The sequence below is a fragment of the Macrotis lagotis genome, chromosome 5, assembly GCF_037893015.1.
Source record: "Macrotis lagotis isolate mMagLag1 chromosome 5, bilby.v1.9.chrom.fasta, whole genome shotgun sequence".
NCBI lineage: Eukaryota > Metazoa > Chordata > Mammalia > Peramelemorphia > Peramelidae > Macrotis > Macrotis lagotis.
Genome location: NC_133662.1, coordinates 1,336,121 through 1,354,270, shown reverse-complemented (window position 1 = coordinate 1,354,270; position 18,150 = coordinate 1,336,121). Strand labels below are relative to the sequence as shown.

The window sequence follows — 18,150 nt, the reverse complement described above, 5'->3', positions numbered from 1 at the left end:
TCAGGACAAATAGAGTTGGCCCTGGATATGAGGCAGTCAGTATTATGTGATTTACTAGGGTCACACAGCTAGTAAGTGTCAAATGTTTGAGGATGGATTCGAATTCCTGACCTCCTGACTCCAAGGCCATTGCTCTATCCTCTGCACCATCTTGCTTCCCTCAAGGAAAGGGAGAAATGGAAGTAGCTAGGAGGCAAAGTGGATAGAGCATTGGCCCTGAAGTCAAGAAGACCCAATAATGTGATTATTTTCAAGAAAGTCCCAAGCCACCACCATCATCATCATTGCCTATGCCCCAAAAGAGTAATCATTCTTCAGTGTCAAAATATCTTCAGTGAAATCTTCAAACACTTGACCCTTGCTAGCTATGTGACCTTGGACAAGTCACTTAATCCTGATTGCCTCCCATCTAATACTCTCTAGTCATCCCGATTTTTATCTAGCCACTGGATCCAGAGGACTCTGGAGGAGAAAGTGAGACTGGTGACTTAGCACAACTCCCCCTCACTCAGATCCAAGTCTCTTCCCTATTTGTTGACTTATTTCCTGCTTCCTACAAATATGCCAGTCTCCTTCATCGCAGCCAAACTCTTCAAAAAGATGTCTGTTCTCTTTCCCTCTCTCACTGCTTAGGTTACTTGATAGCAAAATGAGAACAATATTAACACTTACCTCCCATAAGAATCGAAAGAAATGAATCAAAAAGTACTGTATAAATTCTACCTGTGTTATTAGTATTATCCCTTATTCTCATTCATTGCTCTACCCCTTCCAATATAAAGAAGTGGGGGGTGGAGATAGGGATGGGAGAAAGGGGAGGGAAGAGAAGCATTATGTAGCGCTTAAATGATTTGCAAAATGACTTCATGTGGATAATGGGATCATATTCCCATTGTTTACCTTCTTGATGGGGAAAGGAGCTGGACTTGGAAGAGAAAATTTTTTTTAATGAACAAATAAAAGGTGTGCAAAGTACATCATATCCATGAATTATCTCATTTGTGAGATAATAACCTTACTCTACTGTCACTCCAAAAAACAAAGATCATTCATGTTCCATAGCCTGTTTCCCTCTAGAACTATGAGTGGTCAGTCACTCACTGAGTATCTAGTGCCTGTACTGTGCTCAGTACCGGACTGCAAGAAAGGATTTGAACATGCATTTTCTCCCCAGGTGCTTTACTGCATGAACTTTCCAATGATGGAGCTCACAAGCAGTTTGATCACTACCTCGAGGAGCTGATCTTGCCCATCATGGTGGGCAGTGCCAAGAAAGGGGAACGGGAATGCCACATCGTTGTGCTGACTGATGAGGACTCTGTAGACTGGGATGAGGATCATCCTCCACCCATGGGGGAGGAATATTCTCAAAGTAGGTACTCTGTACAGATTTTCTTTTTCTACTTTAAATAATATTTTATTTTTTTCCCAATTACATGTATAAAGAATTTTTTAACATTCAGTTGTATTTTTTTGGTAAGATTGAATTCCAAATTCAATCCCTCCCTTCTTTTCCTCCCCACTCCCTGAGATGATAAGCTGCTATAGGTTATACATGAGTAGATATAAAACATTTCCATCTTAGTCATTTTGTGGAAGCAGAGACAAAGAGAGGGGGAGGGGGTGGAGGGAGAGAGGAAGAAAGGAAGGAAAGGGAGGGAGGGAAATAGTATTATTTGAACTGTATTCAGATGCCATCAGTTCTTTCTCTGGAGACTGAGAGCATTTTATATCATGAGTCCTTTGGAATTGTCTTGGATCATTGTATTACAGAGACTAGCTAAGACATTTGCATTTGTTCTTTATATAGTATTGCTGTTATTGTGTACAACATTCTCCTAGCTCTCATCATCTAACTTTGTATCAGTTTATATAAGTCTTTCCAGTTTTTCTGAAATCATTCTGCACAATAATATTCCGTAACTTATTCAGCCATACCTCAATTGACGAGTATTCTCTTAATTTCCAATTTTTAGCCAGCACAAAAAGAAGAGCTATAAATATTTTTGTGCAGCTAGGTTCTTTTCCCTTTAAAAAAAAATCTCTTTGGGATATAGACCTAGTAGTGGTATTGCTGGGTCAAAGCATATGCACAGTTTTATAGCCCTTTGAGCATAGTTCCAAATTGCTCTCCAGAATGGTTGGATCCATTCACAACTCCATCAGTAGTGCATTAGTGTCCCATCTGATAGGTGCGAGATGGCATTTCAGAATTGTTTTAATTTACATTTCTCTAATAGTAATTTAGAGCATTTTTTTCATGTGATAATAGCTTTGGTTTCTTTCTGAAAACTGCCTATTCGTATTCGTATCCTTTGACCATTTATCAGTTGGGGAATGACTAGTATTATTATAAATTTGACTCAGTTTTCTGTATTTGAGAAATGAGGTTTTTATTTGAGATACTTGCTGTAAAAATTTTTTTCAGTTTTCAGCTTTTCTTATTTTGGTTGCATTGGTTTTGTTGGCACAAATTTATCCTATTGTTTGGTCCTAAATTCTTCCCTTATCCATAGGTCTATCAGGTAAACCTGGCTCTCCTATTTTATGGTATCACTTTTATGTCTAAATCACATGCCTATTTTGACCTTACCTTGGTATATGATTTGAGATCTTGTCTATACCTAGTTTCTGCTGTACTGTTATCTAGTTTTCCCAGCAGTTAAATCTTTGGGTTTATCAAACACTAAGTTATTATGGTCATTTGCTATAATGTCATTGTGTATGAATCTATTCCCATGATCTGACACACTATTTCTTAGTCAGTACCATATTGTTTTAATGATTACCGATTTATAATAGAGTTTGAGGTCTTATACAGTTAGGTCATCTTCTTTCATATTTTTTTCATTGATTCCAATCTGTGAACCAAAAATCAGACCCAACCTCAACAGTTTGCTAAATTTATACATTTGAGTATGCAATGAACTCCTAATTTATGTTAATCTCATAGGCTGGAGGATCTCTACTTCCACTCTAGTACTTAGAATATAGCACACATGTGGTGCTAATATTGATGATAGTTGTCATCTTCCTAATTATTTCATGATCCTCTATAATCTTAGAATTTTAGAGTAGCAAAAACCTTAGAGGCCTGCTAGTTCAAATATCCAATCGAAGAAATAAGCCACATAAAAATAATAATAAAAATAAAAATAAATTTTTTATTGTTCAGTTGTGTCAAACTCCTTGTGACCTATTTGGGTCACAAAATATTTGGGATTTTCTTTTTTTTTTTAATTAAAGATATTATTTGAGTTTTACAATTTTCCCCCAATCTTGCTTCCCTCCCCCCACCCCCACCCCACAGATAGCACTCCCTCAGTCTTTACTTTGTTTCCATATTGTACCTTGATCCAAATTGGGTGTGATGAGAGAGAAAAATCATATCCTTAAAGAGAACAGAATTCTCAGAGATATCTGGGGTTTTTTTCCAAATTAAAGGGAATAGTCCTTGTACTTTGTTCAAACTCCACAGCTCCTTATCTGGATACAGATGGTACTCTCCTTTGCAGACAGCCCAAAATTGTTCCCAATTGTTGCACTGATGGAATGAGCAAGTCCTTCAAGCTTGAACATCACTCCCATGTTGCTGTTTAGGGTGTACAGTGTTTTTCTGGTTCTGCTCATCTCACTCAGCATCAGTTCACGCAAATCCCTCCAGGTTTCCCTGAAATCCCGTCCCTCCTGGTTTCTAATAGAACAGTAGTGTTCCATGACATACATATACCACAGTTTGCTAAGCCATTCCCCAATTGAAGGACATTTACTGGATTTCCAATTCTTTGCCACCACAAACAGGGCTGCTATAAATATTTTTGTACAAGTAATGTTTTTACCCTTTTTCCTCATCTCTTCAGGGTATAGACCCAGTAGTGGTATTGCTGGGTCAAAGGGTATGCACATTTTTGTTGCCCTTTGGGCGTAGTTCCAAATAGCTCTCCAGAAGGGTTGAATGAGTTCACAGCTCCACCAACAGTGTAATAGTGTCCCAGATTTCCCACATCCCTTCCAACAATGATCATTATCCTTCCTGGTCATACTGGCCAATCTGAGAGGTGTGAGGTGGTACCTCAGAGAAGCTTTAATTTGAATTTCTCTAATAATTAATGATTTAGAGCATTTTTTTCATATGGCTATGGATTGCTTTGATCTCCTCATCTGTAAATTGCCTTTGCATATCCTTTGACCATTTGTGAATTGGGGAATGGCTTTTTGTTTTAAAAATATGACTCAGTTCTCTGTATATTTTAGAAATGAGTCCTTTGTCAGAATCAATAGTTGTAAAGATTGTTTCCCAATTACTACATTTCTTTTGATCTTGGTTACATTGGTTTTATCTGTGCAAAAGCTTTTTAATTTAATGTAATCAAAATCATCTAATTGGTTTTTAGTGATATTCTCCAACTCTTCCTTAGTCATAAACTGTTCCCCTTTCCATAGATCTGACAGGTAGACTAGTTCTTGATCTTGTAATTTGCTTATAGTATTGTTTTTTATGTCTATGTCCTGTAACCATTTGGATCTTATAACAGCAGATTACTATAATCGTCTCCTGCTTTTACACCTTGTCTATTCCACTGGTCCACCACTCTGTTTCTTAGCCAATACCAAACAGTTTTGATGACTGATGCTTTATAATATAATTTTAGATCGGGTAGTGCTAAGCCACCTTCATTTGCATTTTATTTTTTCATTAAGCTCCTGGCAATTCTTGACTTTTTATTTCTCCATATGAATTTACTTACAATTTTTTCCTAACTCATTGAAGTAATTTTTTGGAATTTTGATTGGTAGGGCACTAAACAGATAGTTTAGTTTGGATAGAATTGTCATTTTTATTATATTAGCTCTACCTATCCATGAGCAGTTGATATTTGCCCAGTTATTTAAATCTGATTTAATTTGTGTGAGAAGTGTTTTATAATTGTTTTCAAAAAGATTCTGAGTCTGTCTTAGCAAATAGACTCCCAAATATTTTACACTGTCTGAGGTTACTTTGAATGGGATTTCTCTTTCTAGCTCTTACTGCTGTTTCTTGCTAGACATATATAGAAAAGTTGAGGATTTATAAGGGTTTATTTTATAGCCTGCAACTTTGCTAAAATTGCTAATTGTTTCCAGTTAGTTTTTTAGATGATTTCTTGGGATTCTCTAGGTAGACCATCATGTCATCTGTGAAGAGTGAGAGTTTTGTCTCTTCCTTCCCAATTCTAATTCCTTCAATTTCTTTTTCTTCTCTAATTGCTGATGCTAACATTTCTAATACAATATTGAATAGTAGTGGTGATAATGGGCACCCTTATTTGACCCCTGGTCTTATTGGGAATGCCTCTAGCCTCTCCCCATTGAATATAATGCTTGTTGATGGTATTTGGGATTTTCTTGGCAAAGATACTGGAGTGGTTTGCCATTTCCTTCTTCAGATCATTTTCCAGATGAGGAAACTGAGGCAAACAAGGTTATGGGACTTGCCCAGGGTCCACACAGCTAGTAAATATCTGAGGCCAAATTTGAACTCAAAAAAGAATCTTCCTGACTCCAGGCCCTACACTCTTATGTACCGTACCACCTAGCATTTTATATTGTGCTTTTAAAAGGGTTGCAGAATGACTTTACATGTATAATGAGTATCTTATTCCCATTCCTTGCCTCTTCAATGAACTAGAAATGAACCAGAAAGACAATATTTTAAATCAACAAATAAAAGGTTTACAGAGTGCATTAGATACATTATTTATTTCACTTTTAAGGTAATAGCCTTACTCTATGAATTAACTTCTCTTAGTCTATTTTTCATATGAGGAAACTGAGGCTACAAGAGGTTAATTTGCCCAGAATCATCAAATGCAGGTCTTTCTGACTCTAAATCAAGTGTTCTATCTAATGTGCTATCTAGGTATCCAGCCTCTAACTTAAATATTTCCAATGACAAAGTGTTCACCATCTCCAGAGGCAGCCCTCTTGGTATTGTGTTACTTTTTATTATTAAATAGGAAATTCCTTATATTCAGTTTATTTCAATTATTAAATGCCGACTGTGTACAGAATATTATGTTAGGCCCTGGCGGAGATACAGAGTTTAGATAAGCCAGTCCCTGCCTTTATGGGGTTTATGTCTCATTGGGTAGCACCTACATGAATAACTCTTTTGCACAGAAATATATGAAAATGACATTCTAAAATGTAAGGAGATTGCTATGTGAAGTCTAGAGTAGGGAAAAGGCTGATTTTTCAGGGGGTTGGAAATATTGAGGGAGAGCTTCCTAGAAAAGGTGGCATTTTAGAAGGAAACAATTCAAATATTGTGGAGCTAAAGTCAGGATTACTCAGGACTTAGCATCTACATTAAGGGCTTGTAGGGCTTGGAATATAATATTCTGGAAAGCAAAAGAGCTTGGAATGCAACCGAGAATCAACTACCCAGAAAAACTGAACATCCTCTTCCAGGGGAAAATATGGACTTTCACTAAAACAGGGGAATTTCAAATGTTCCTGTTGAAACGACCAGAGCTGATCAGAAAGTTTGATCTTCAAGCACAGGACTCAGGTGAAGCATAGAGAGAGTGGACAAGAAGGGCAAATTATGAGGCATTTGATGATGATGAACTGTGTGTATTCCTGCATGGGAAGATGATACTGATAATACTCATATGAACCTTCTCATTTAATAGAGCAGGTAGAAGGAGCTTTTATAGATGAGGCCCAGGAGAAAGCTGAATTTGAAGTTTATAATATATTGTAAAAATGGAGTCAATGGGTGAAAGGGAAATGTACTGGGAGTAAGAGAAAGGAGAGGTAGAATAGGCTAAGATATTTCATGTAGCTTTTGCAATGATATGGAAGGGGGGAAGGCGAGGGGGAATAGGGGAGCCTTCATTCTCATTGGAAATGGCTCAGAGAGGAAACAGCATACACACTCAACAGGGTATAGACATCTAAAAGAAAAAGGAGAGAAGGGGACCAGGGGGAGGGGGGGGTATAGGGGATAGAGGAGAGGGTAGATCGTAGGAAAGGATAGTCAGATATAACACATTTATAAACACTTAATAATTGCCTAGCTGTGTGACCTTGGGCAGGTCACTTCAACCCCATTATCCCTTAAATAAAAATTCTAAAGAAAAAAAAGAAAATTTTAAAATTATCTTTACATGTAATTGAAAAAATAAAATATCATTTAAAAGAAAAAACTGCTAAATAGGATGGTTCTCTGGGAAGGGGAGAAGGAGGAAGGTACTAGGAGATATTCTTTTTATAAAACAAAAATATCAGTAAAAATAAAAAAACAAATTCTTTGGAAAGCATTGAAACTGTCTGTTTCCCTTGTTTTTCAACAAGCTCACCTCCTTTTCAGACATGTATGTTCTTTCTGGTTCATTTGTGTCCAATTAATTGCATGCAAGTCATACTGGTAATATAATGCAGTCTACTGATGCCATCCGTCTTTTTCATTGGCTTTTGGGTCACATGCCATTTCTTTAATTTGGACAGACAGTTTTCATGATTCACAGCCACAGCATATAGAGGTCAGAGAGGCTACAAAGAGACTCAGTTCTCTGGAACCTTACCATCTAACTGGAGTAAGGCAGGAAGGATGTCCCTGGAAGCCTTACTTACCCTATGATTAACCCCTGGTTTTCTCTTTCTAGTTCTTTATAGCTCCAAGCTATACAGATTCTTCAAGTACATTGAGAATCGAGATGTTGCAAAAACTGTATTAAAGGAACGGGGACTAAAAAATATTCGAATTGGTATTGAAGGTAAGAAATCTTGTAATTCTGACTTCATCCTACAGCCTCATAAACACTACCATGGACCTCAGAGAGGTCACAAATAATGGCATTTTCATCAATGGTGTTTTAGTTGTTTTCTCTTGCCAAAATTTCCATTTTCCTTTTTCTCTGTTTTTTGTTGCTTTAAATGGAGACCTTTACGACCCTTCCAGAGAAATGATAGCTAATAGTTAACATTAATGTAGTAATTTACATTTGTTATCAAGAAAAAGACAAGTGAAATTCCTTCATCTAGGCTGGAAGGTGACAACAGCTGAGAGAAAAAGACACCTTCCTCCTTTCTCTTTGCCTTCTCTCCTCAATATACTGCATCTGGTTTAAGTTAGGGGTAGTGTGTCTTGGGATAGGAGATAAAGTTGACATTCCCTCTGAAGTGCCTTGCCATATATTGGGAGCTTATCTACCTTAAAAGCTCCCTATTTTCTTACTTTCTCTCTCTCTCTCTCTCTCTCTCTCTCTCTCTCTCTCTCTCTCTCTCTCTCTGTTTTTCTTCCTTCCTTTTTTCCTTCTTTCCTTTCTTTCTTTCTCTTTCCTTCTCTTTGCTGACTGTATGATCCTCAGTGAAATAATATTTTGAAAGTGCTTTGCAAACCTTTAAACATTATGTTAATACTAGCTATTACTATTAAAATTTTATCAGTCTCCAGAGTTGACAATAATGAGGACATCTAAAGCTGATGGGAGTGTTCTCTACCAATTTCACTGGGAAGGGTAGGATAGATTTTCCCAAATTTTATGCCTTTTCTTAATGTGACTTAATAAAAAGAGCACTGAATTTGAAAGTCAAGATAATTGAACTTGAATCTTAAACTTTTTCAGCCTCGTTTTCCTTAACTGTAAAATGGGCATGATAATAATTATAGTACTTACCCCACATGTTTGCTGCAAGCTTTAGAGTTGTAAAAGAAGTGTCTATTCCAAACCCCTCGTTTTTGCAAATGAGGAAACTAAGGCCCAGAGAGAGGAGTGAATTCACCTAGGGTCAGACAGGTGGTAAGTGGAAGAACCAAGATTCAAACTTGGGTCCTTTGATTCAAGATCCAATAGTCTTTCCATCACATAATCCTTGTACTTTTAAAAAATTACTTTGTAATCTTTGAAAGCACTTTTTAAAACATGAACTAGAAACCTCTAGGGTGTCTAGATGTTTTCATTGATAGAACGTTCATTTGAGCAAATAGGTCCGTTTCAACCAAATGATCTGAATCAGGAAGGATGAGGAAAAGTGTAGTGGTGGGAAGGGGAGTACTGAGAGAGTGATTCGTAGCACAGCTAGTTCAAGAACCTTGCTTCCCTAAGTGTCATGGAGGACATCAGATAGTCTGAGGCAGAAGATAATGAGACAGTAGAGATGCCAGGCAGAGCTTATGAGGAATTCTGCTTTTCTCTTTCAGGCTATCCCACTTGTAAGGAAAAAATTAAGAGGAGACCAGGTGGCCGATCGGAGGTCATATACAACTATGTACAACGCCCATTTATCCAGATGTCTTGGGAAAAGGAGGAGGGAAAGAGCCGCCATGTTGATTTTCAGTGTGTCCGAAGCAAATCCCTCACCAACCTAGTGGCAGCTGAGGAAGATGTCACTGAAGACCAGGAGAACCTCATGCACCACCCACCACAAGTAGATGAACTTGATCGACTGAATGCTCCACTCTCCCAGATGGCCCCTAATGACTTCCCAGATTAGGGCCAGCCATTCATTCAACCATGTCTCTAAGGTCCTTTCTGGGATGCACTCATTTGTCTCACCCTGAATATGAGACATACTTTCTCCCAAACCCTTCCCCATGTCACTAATATTATTTAGGTGTATTCTTTGAAGCAAGCTGATGCCCCTAAGAGGAAATGAATAATGAGTCCTGGTCACTGAATCACCAAACATTTTTAGTGACCCTGGGCACATAGGAAGCTTCTCAGGATTGGTGTTGTCCTAGAATAAACTTGAGAAAGCTGAAAAGGAACTAAAAAGAAGTCCATTTCCTTATAAAGCAAAACACTTCCTGCCCTTCTTCCCATTCTTTTTATCCCCTTTTCCCTGCCAGGTTCACATCCCATTGTTTTTTGGCAACTTCCAGTTGCAAGGGGACCAGACCACCATCCCATGCATAGATATATCCATGGAAGACTATTTGAAGATAGCTAAAGAATGCACCCAGAATTCAACTTACTTAGGAGGAATGAGGCTTTGTTTACAAAACAGTTGAGTTTTCAGAAGGTAATCCTTCAAAAGCTTAAATTAAATTTTCTTTTTCTTTTTATTAAACAAACAAAATATAGCACTAGTTTATCTTTTGGTAGAGAGAGGGTAAGTGATAATAGTAATAGGATTTATGCTTTTAACTTTGAAATTATGGGGACCTGAATTGGTTGTGCATTATAGAATGAAAATTAAGGTGAATGAAACCATCCTGGTTGTTCATTCATTCCCCAGCCAAGGCTAGAAATTCGGGAATCCCGAGGAAAGCCATTGTCTTTGCTACCAGTTCAGAGCTATGCTGGGAATGTGGCTGGAATGAATACAGCCACAGTTAGAAGCTCACAAAACCTCATCAGTTATTCAAATGAAAGAATTTTAAGATGCCTTAAAAGATTACTACCAGGATGAAAAAGGCCAGGATCCCAGGATTCAAAGAATATAGCCTTGTCCTGGTGCTAGGTAAGGGAAAATAATCAGGGACTTGAACTCTGGCTGAAATTATGCATCCCCATTCATGAGTTTTAGAAGGCTTTCATTTCCATACCATCCAAAGGTTCATTCCAGCTCTCCTTCCAGAGATGAGACTTAAATGGTCTTATTATCCAGATTCTATTTCATGGAACTAAGTGTGTGTTGGTGGGGGGAGGTGGGGGATGTAGTGATAGCACATTCAACTACAGAAGTAGCCTCTCACATTTCACTCAGGGTAATAGAAGATGCCAGGTGAGAAGAAACAATGTTTGTTGTGGAGTTTTTCTATACAAGTGTCACCTGCAATAGCTCAGGACAGAGAAAATTAAGAGTATTTTTTTTTTGGTATGTCAAGTATATTAACCTCATACTCACCCAGAGCCCATGTTGTTCCCTAACTGCCATGTTCCTAAATATGCAACTTGGACAATAGATCTTAGACAATGGCTATGACTCAGGAGATAGAGTAGGAGACAATGCTGTGAGTACAACTAGGTCCAGATTTGTGCAAATAATTAATCTTCTGAAGTGATCCCATCATTCAAATTCGTACTGCATATTTCCATTGGGCTGGAACCAATGACCCTATTTTATCTAATTATAACTTCTAGGAGTGTGAATTTGAATAGATGTGACCATTCTAGGGGATTATTTATTGTGAGCTGATTTCTTATGTCTCTTGGGATGACTTTGTAACTGTAAACCAAATTGGATTCCAGAGCCAAATATAAATGATTAGCAGTTATCTTCTATTGTGTATTATCTGTCCTACTCTTCTGGCATTTTATTTCTTAAGTTCCATTGGTGTGATGTATCCCAAGTTGACTAGTTGTAGCCCTCCACAGTCTCTTTCTAAACTGCATGTTACTTTTATATTTTTACACCCTTCAAATTCCTTGAAGACACTACAGAACAAGGTACCCTCCTCTAATTTGTAATGGTGACTCAAATATTTTGTAATCTAAGTCAAGAAAATAGTGGATGAGACACACTTTGTAGCAGCTGTTTTCTCAGAGAAAGAGTAACTCTTCTTGACCCAGTGATTTCATAAGTTAGAAATTATGTTTACTACTTTTTTAAGCTACATTATTTGTGGTATCAAAATCCAGAATGCATAATATGATGTCTTCTTAAGATTTAAAATGATTCTATTGGCCCACCATTGGAAAGATAGATACTCAATTGCTTTTTTTATTGGGGGTGATTGATTCTGAGCCATCCATGCTCTCTTTTCCATCTCTTTTTTTAAACCAATAACTTATATTTGTGAAGTCGTCAGCTAGCTATTGTTAGGGGAACAGCATGTGTGAGGAACCATATTTTCCTCTGTATGGAATTGGCATATCCTCAAATTAAATGTACAACCTTGACCTCATTAGCATTAATTCACATTAAGACATCTTCTAAAATGGTGCTTCCTTTGTGTTTCTGAATGCACAAACCCATCACTGCAAAGACATTCAGATTCTACAACCTTTATTTGTATATTTTTAAGACATTAATGAAGATTTATTTTCTTGTTGAAGTATATGTTTATTCCCCCTCAGTATTTAGCTTATATATTATTAATATTAAATGCAAACACTCCAAAAAGGAATTGCTGTTTTGGTTTTTTTTTTTTAAAAAAAAAGGTACAACTTGTATTGCATCTATTGGAAGATGTTATTACTATTTGAAAGAAAGTTTTCTTAGATCATCATCATTTTCCCAAATGGTATTTTACTTTGCCCATTATCTAGCCCATGGACTGTTGAGCTAAAACAAGGTAGCAAAAATCGATAAAGGGAAAACTGGTATTGCACTGGGGTTTCTTCCCAGAGCTGGTAGTTTCTTATTATTGTTTGTTTGTTATCTATTCAGTGTCATCAAAATGAGGGAGGGTACAGTAGGGTTGATGGCTGAGAAACTTTGGGGAGTTCATTTGGGTAAGAGAGGTGTTATTCTTTGCCACTAGATTGAATGCTAATGGTTCTAATCTAATCTATATGATGTCTGTACACCCACCAATACCTGAATCACCAAGTTAATTGTGATATCTTTTAAGGGTCAAAGTAATGATCCCCTGGGCAGAAAATCATTTCTCTTTAAACCTTTCCAAGTCATATAAAGATGTCAGAGATAACAGATGGGTTCTAGGTGCTGGTTCTAGGGCATCTCTTTAAGTCCCAATATTAAAAGAACCCTGGGATTGGAGTAGACATGTTTTGTTCCCTAATATAAATGGGGAGAATCCAATTCAATTTATTTTCCAAGTGCCTAAATAAGTTAGTCAGGTTCTGTTATTACCTGAAGAAAGATTGTTTCCAAAGATGTTTTATTTGTACTCAGACTATCTTTCTTCCTTGGTGACCATGGTGAGAATTTTTAAGAAAAATGATAGTTCCTTTCTGTTTGTTTACTGCATTATCTCAGGCTTGGACATATTTCCAGTATAAGGATGGAACAAGAATAAGGAAGGAAGAATAGGGTAGAAATTTTATATTAGTGAACACTTTCATTCTCAGTTCATCATGGGATGATAGATATAAATCCAGAGCTGGAAGTAACCTCAGAGGCCATCTATATAGGTTCATGCTAGTTTCCTCAAATTTTTGAAAATTAGTCATTCTGCCAGGGTGTGTTTTGATAAGGAGGGGTTGAGGGTAGGCTCCTTATGTATGATTGAATTTCTGTTTAGAGAAATGCAAAGAGTTGGGGAAAAAGAAAGTGACACCAAATGGAGAAATTAAACTCCAAAGAATAGTTGGGAATAATGAATTCCACACTTTAATATACAGAGCAAGAATTATTTTAAGCCTCACCCAAGAGAAAAATGTTGACTGAGGTGAAAGTATACAAATTACAATGGAGAGGGACCTAAAAGAATGGGCACCATTTACAAATAGGGTTCCCAGAATATTGATCCAGGGTCCTCCATTAAAAATACGCAAACAAATCTGAATTGACATATAGGCCTTAAACCAAACTATGTCTGAAAAGTGTGATGTGGAGTCCTTTATGAAAAGTCATGTCACAGAAATTTAAGAATTAGGGGAGGTGAGGTGGGGATAATTAGTGAGACATGCCTACAATGTCTGCTACTGGGGGAAGCTGAGATTGGTGGAGCATATGAGCTGCAGTAGGTTTGGCCAATACGTATGCATGCTATCAGGTACTAACAGGATGGCAGGCAGGGAAGGTGGAGGGGGGTAGTGAAGGGGGTCTGGAATAAAGTTGCCTAAGGAGGGACAAATTGTTCCAGATCAGAAATTAGAGGAGGCTAAAGCTTTAGGAAGGTCAGAAAAGGGACTGGGAGAAATATGGCAGACACCTCTCCCTCATCTCTCTCTTTTAGATCAAGAGCCAATCCCTTTTATCATGTTAAAAAATAAAAATGATTAAACTTTACTGATAAAGATTCCCTGATTAGGATGGACTCTAAGAAAGTGTTACCTTTAAATGCTACCTTCTATTTACAAGTGGGATGCTGGTTTTATTTTGTATTTAGTTTTAATGTTGCACTTGTTCACCTACAGTGTTTATGAGAGATCCTATAATCAGGATGCCTTTTTTCTATAATAAAGTTATTTCTGTGTGCCTGAGTGTTTTTTTAAGGGGAAAATGAAACTTGAGCACCTAATGGTAATTTATTTGTTCCAGCTTGAAATGTGTTAACTACATATACATCAGAACCTCCTTTCGCAGTGGGATAAAATGAGATGATATTTGTAAGTCATTTTGTAAATATTAGCTTATTGTTAATCACTGTGTGCCTTGAGCCTTGGTCTACTATATAATAGCAAGTTTTTTCCTCAGACCTAGCAGGTCTAGGGGCCCTCAGTGACCATTGCTCTCCTATCCTTCATTCTCAAGACCCCCCAAATATTTAAAGCTGCTTGTTCTTTAAGACATCCTTTGCTAGAGAGAAGGGGATATCAGATCCACATAGAAGTTTAAAGGGGGAAACGAGGCATGACCATCTAAGGTTTTCATCTATTTCAAATAAATGGGAAAGGGTACCAGGGATTTAAAAAAAAAAGGAAAAGCTGAAAATGAAAACCAGAAGTTTTAAGACTAAGAAACAGAAGCAGAATAGGAACCACTCTGATGGCCCCTTTCCTATCCCTTATTATTCTTCTAATTTTATTCTTATAAAGATTTATGGGAGAGTACCTGGCCTGGAGTCATGAGAAACTTAGTACAAATCCAGCCTCAGATACTTTCTTAAATGTGTGACCTTAGGCAAGTCACTTAACCCAACTTGTCTCAATTCCTCATCCATAAAGTCAGCTGGAAAAGGAAATAGAAAACCACTCAAGTGTCTTTGTCAAGAAAACCCCAGATAGGGTCATGAAGAGTTGGATGCAACTGAAACCACAACTACAATAGGAAAGGATTTGGAGACAGAGCATTGGGTTAAATTCCAGATCTGTGTGACTTAAGAGACTGGTTGTAGTATATAGTGTAGTGGACTCCAATCTTGGCTTGGGATCATGAAACTTGGGTTCAAATCTAGCCTCAGGCATTTATTTTCTATATGACCCACAAGGCAAATCACTTACCCTCTTGACCTCAGTTTCTTCATCTATTGGAGATGTTAACCGCCACTGCAAAGGATTGTGAGGATCCAATTTTATTTTATTACAAACATAAAATATTTTGCAAACTTTAAAGCACCATTTAATTATGAAGTAGTTTCCTTACTAAAGGACAAGTCACTTTTTCCCCCTGAGCCTTGGTTTTATTTGTAAAATGAGGGAGGATTAAATCCCCAAACCCCTCCCGCCCTCTAAATTCTATGCCTTCTGCATCCACCCCAGGCTCATTCCACCAGCCCACCCACATTGGAGCAGAAAGATCGGCTCCCCAGAAACACATCTGCTGTTACTTTCATTTTTCTAGGGGCAACTCTGTGGATGACTGTACTCATACTTGATGAGCCTTAGGACCCTCCACCCCACCCCCACCAGAGTGCTTTCCCTTAACATCTAGGCAGTAGATTAAATTCTTTAGCAAAGGTATTTACTCAAATGCCATAGCAAGAACAGTGGTTATAAACTTTCTCCCCAAATCATCAACATACACAAAATCCATGGCGGGGGGGGGCAGAATGGAAGAACATGATAGGAAGACTGAGTACATACTTAAAAATGCTAAAGTGGCATAGCATGCATGCTCCTTATACATGAGGGACAAGGTAACTCCCAATTACAAAAATGCAGGGCAACAAAGCACTTTTTTCCTACATAGTCCTCTTGGGGGGGGGAGGAGATGGTCACTCCACTGCTGAGCTGAGCTGGCCTTCTACAGACATGGTGATTCAACTAGGTTTGCCCCTTAGGTTCAGTGTCTCAACTGAACAGGTCAATCTGCTAATTACCTGGGGCAGGCAGTCCCTGTTCCTGAGCTGGCTCATCACTGGACTTGGTTGTAGCTGAGATCCCTGCTGAAGGGTTGGATTTTTGGGATCATTCTTCAGTGAGCTGCAGTCTTCCAGCTCCTTCAGCCAACAAACAGCTTGACTGGGTGGTGGTACTTTGTTCCCCTAGAATATTGCAATCTTTTCAACAGTAATGGTCCCTCACCCAAGGCCATGAGTCTTAGCCCTAGGCTTGGCAGAAGTGTCTGATTCGGCTTCAATCCCGAGCTTTGTCAGCTCTGGACAGGTGGGGGGGGGGGGTCTGTCCTAGCCTTCTGTGTGGCTCTCCATTTCTCACCTCCAGGTCTTTGCATTGGCTGGCCAACATAACTGAAATGCCCTCCATTCTCACCTCTACCTCTTAGTTCCCCTGACTTCCTTCAACACTCAGCTCAGCCAACAACCACAAGGTCCTCTTCCATTCTTTATGTATGTTGGATGTACCTTGTTATTTACATGTTGTCTCTCCAACTCCAAGAAGTGTAAACTTCTGCAGGACAAGGACCCCCCATCCCTTTGCTTTGTATCCCCAGAATTTAGTCCAGGATCTGGAACATAGGAAGTGCTTGATAAATGCTTTCTGATTCAGAGCTGCTTCTTTCAGCTAGTGACTCTATCCTGGCTTGTGGTAGTCATTTCCAGGTCAGCTAGTTATACTTCCCAGAATCCTTTTGTAGTCTTCTGTAGTTGCCTGGCTAAGTAAGGACAAAGGTGCCTCCTGTAGTTTAGAGGCAATTTCATCATCTTTGCTGTTTCCATCAGGCTCAAACCCTTCCTTAAAATGTGAAATATTTGGGGTGGCTAGATGGTACAGTGGATAGAGCACCGGCCCTGGAGTCTTGAGTACCTTGGGTTCAAACCCACCCTCAGACACTTAATAATTACCTAGCTGTGGCCTTGGGCAAGCCACTTAACCCCATTTGCCTTGCAAAAACCTAAAAAAAAAAAAATGCCCCTGGATGTGTCTCTCTACATTTCAATGGTTCTGTCGTTTTTTGTCTTAAAATCTTCAGTTTCTTTCCAAGGTCTCCCAAAGCACCTTATTAGTGTCAAAAATTGAAGTGTACTTTTAACCCCAGTTAGCCTTTGCTAAATTCCCCTTTATATCATTGCTTCCTCAATCCCCTACTCAGAACTTCATTTTCAGTTATTTTCTCCTTTACCTCAGACAACTTATCATCAAGTCCAGTCAATTACTTATCCATAACATTTTTAGTCTTCTCCAAAGTCTAATACTAAGTCTAATACTGAATTCTAGGAGCTTAGGACTGAAAATTGATTTTTAATGATAAACTACAACTTGGACACTGGGTGGGTAACAAGGACAAGAGCTGGATTGTCTATGGGCTTGCATTGTGCTGATGGTCTGCTCAGGGACTGGGGCTCTGGGACCAATGCCAGGTCTTGCTAAAAGGCTCACAGCCTTGGGAACTGGCAATCTGGGAGGGCAGCAGGGCTTTTTTTTTTTTGTTGTAGGAAAAGCAGTATGGTGACTCCTTTAAACATAATGTTGCTGCTGCAACATGTTGCTGCTTCTTGGTGGCCGCCTTGCTGGCCAGGTCCTTAGCCTTCTCGGTAGCTGCCAGGGCAGTTTCCTTTGCCTTTTCAGTCGCTTCCTTAGCTGTTTCAACAAGTGTCTTAGAGGGAGCTTCACCTTGCAGTTTGGCCAAGATGTACTCAAAGCCTTTGATGGTCTTGGTCACATTACTTTTGAATCTAGCTAGGCCAAACTCCTGTACAGCTCTGGAAACCCCAAACAAACTAGAGGAGACCCATTCTTCTCTTCGGATTTCAGTCCCAGCCACTGTTTTCAGGGTTCACAGAGTAAACACATCTTTCCTCCACCACCATCAGCCGGGCATGGTTGATGTTCCAGGTGAAAGTGGTCATGGTCTGGTTCTGTGGGTCCATGATAGAGTCCTCAAGTATGTAGTGGGGCATCCTGTTGGTCTTTGTCAGAAGTCGCCTGGACAGCAGCTTCTGGTCAGGAGTTTCTCCTACACAACCTACAATTTACTATTTTAAGACCATCTAGCAGAAAGGCTAATTAACAGGTCAATTACCAGGCAATGATATTTTTTTTTGAGCCACAGCAAACCTTAACATGTACAAAATTTTCAAATTTTCCTTCAGTATAGTGCAATCCTCTACCACATCTGAAGAGATGGTGGCCAATTATCTAAAGAAGTGTTTTGTGAACCTTAGAATCACAATTTTAAAATTATACGATTTTTAACCACTCTTCATCTTAATGTATAGCCTTTGTACAGTGAGCAATAAATTCATATATT

General features: G+C 38.6%; 1 protein-coding gene and 1 pseudogene across 4 annotated transcripts in view; one reads left to right on the top strand and one right to left on the bottom strand.

The window, feature by feature from the left end:
• KCTD20 (potassium channel tetramerization domain containing 20) overlaps nucleotides 1-9,735 on the top strand; it is a 45,500-nt gene extending 35,765 nt beyond the window's left edge. For all 4 annotated transcript variants that reach the window (XM_074236410.1, XM_074236409.1, XM_074236411.1 and 1 more), the window contains 3 exons: nucleotides 1,175-1,372; nucleotides 7,650-7,760; nucleotides 9,188-9,735. In XM_074236410.1, the coding sequence (XP_074092511.1) occupies nucleotides 1,175-1,372; nucleotides 7,650-7,760; nucleotides 9,188-9,480 (602 nt within the window). In that variant the 3' untranslated portion in view covers nucleotides 9,481-9,735. The remainder of the gene's footprint in view (nucleotides 1-1,174; nucleotides 1,373-7,649; nucleotides 7,761-9,187) is intronic.
• Nucleotides 9,736-9,819: 84 nt separating this feature from the next.
• LOC141488032 (PRELI domain-containing protein 1, mitochondrial pseudogene) lies at nucleotides 9,820-17,869 on the bottom strand (annotated as a pseudogene).
• Nucleotides 17,870-18,150: the final 281 nt, after the last annotated feature.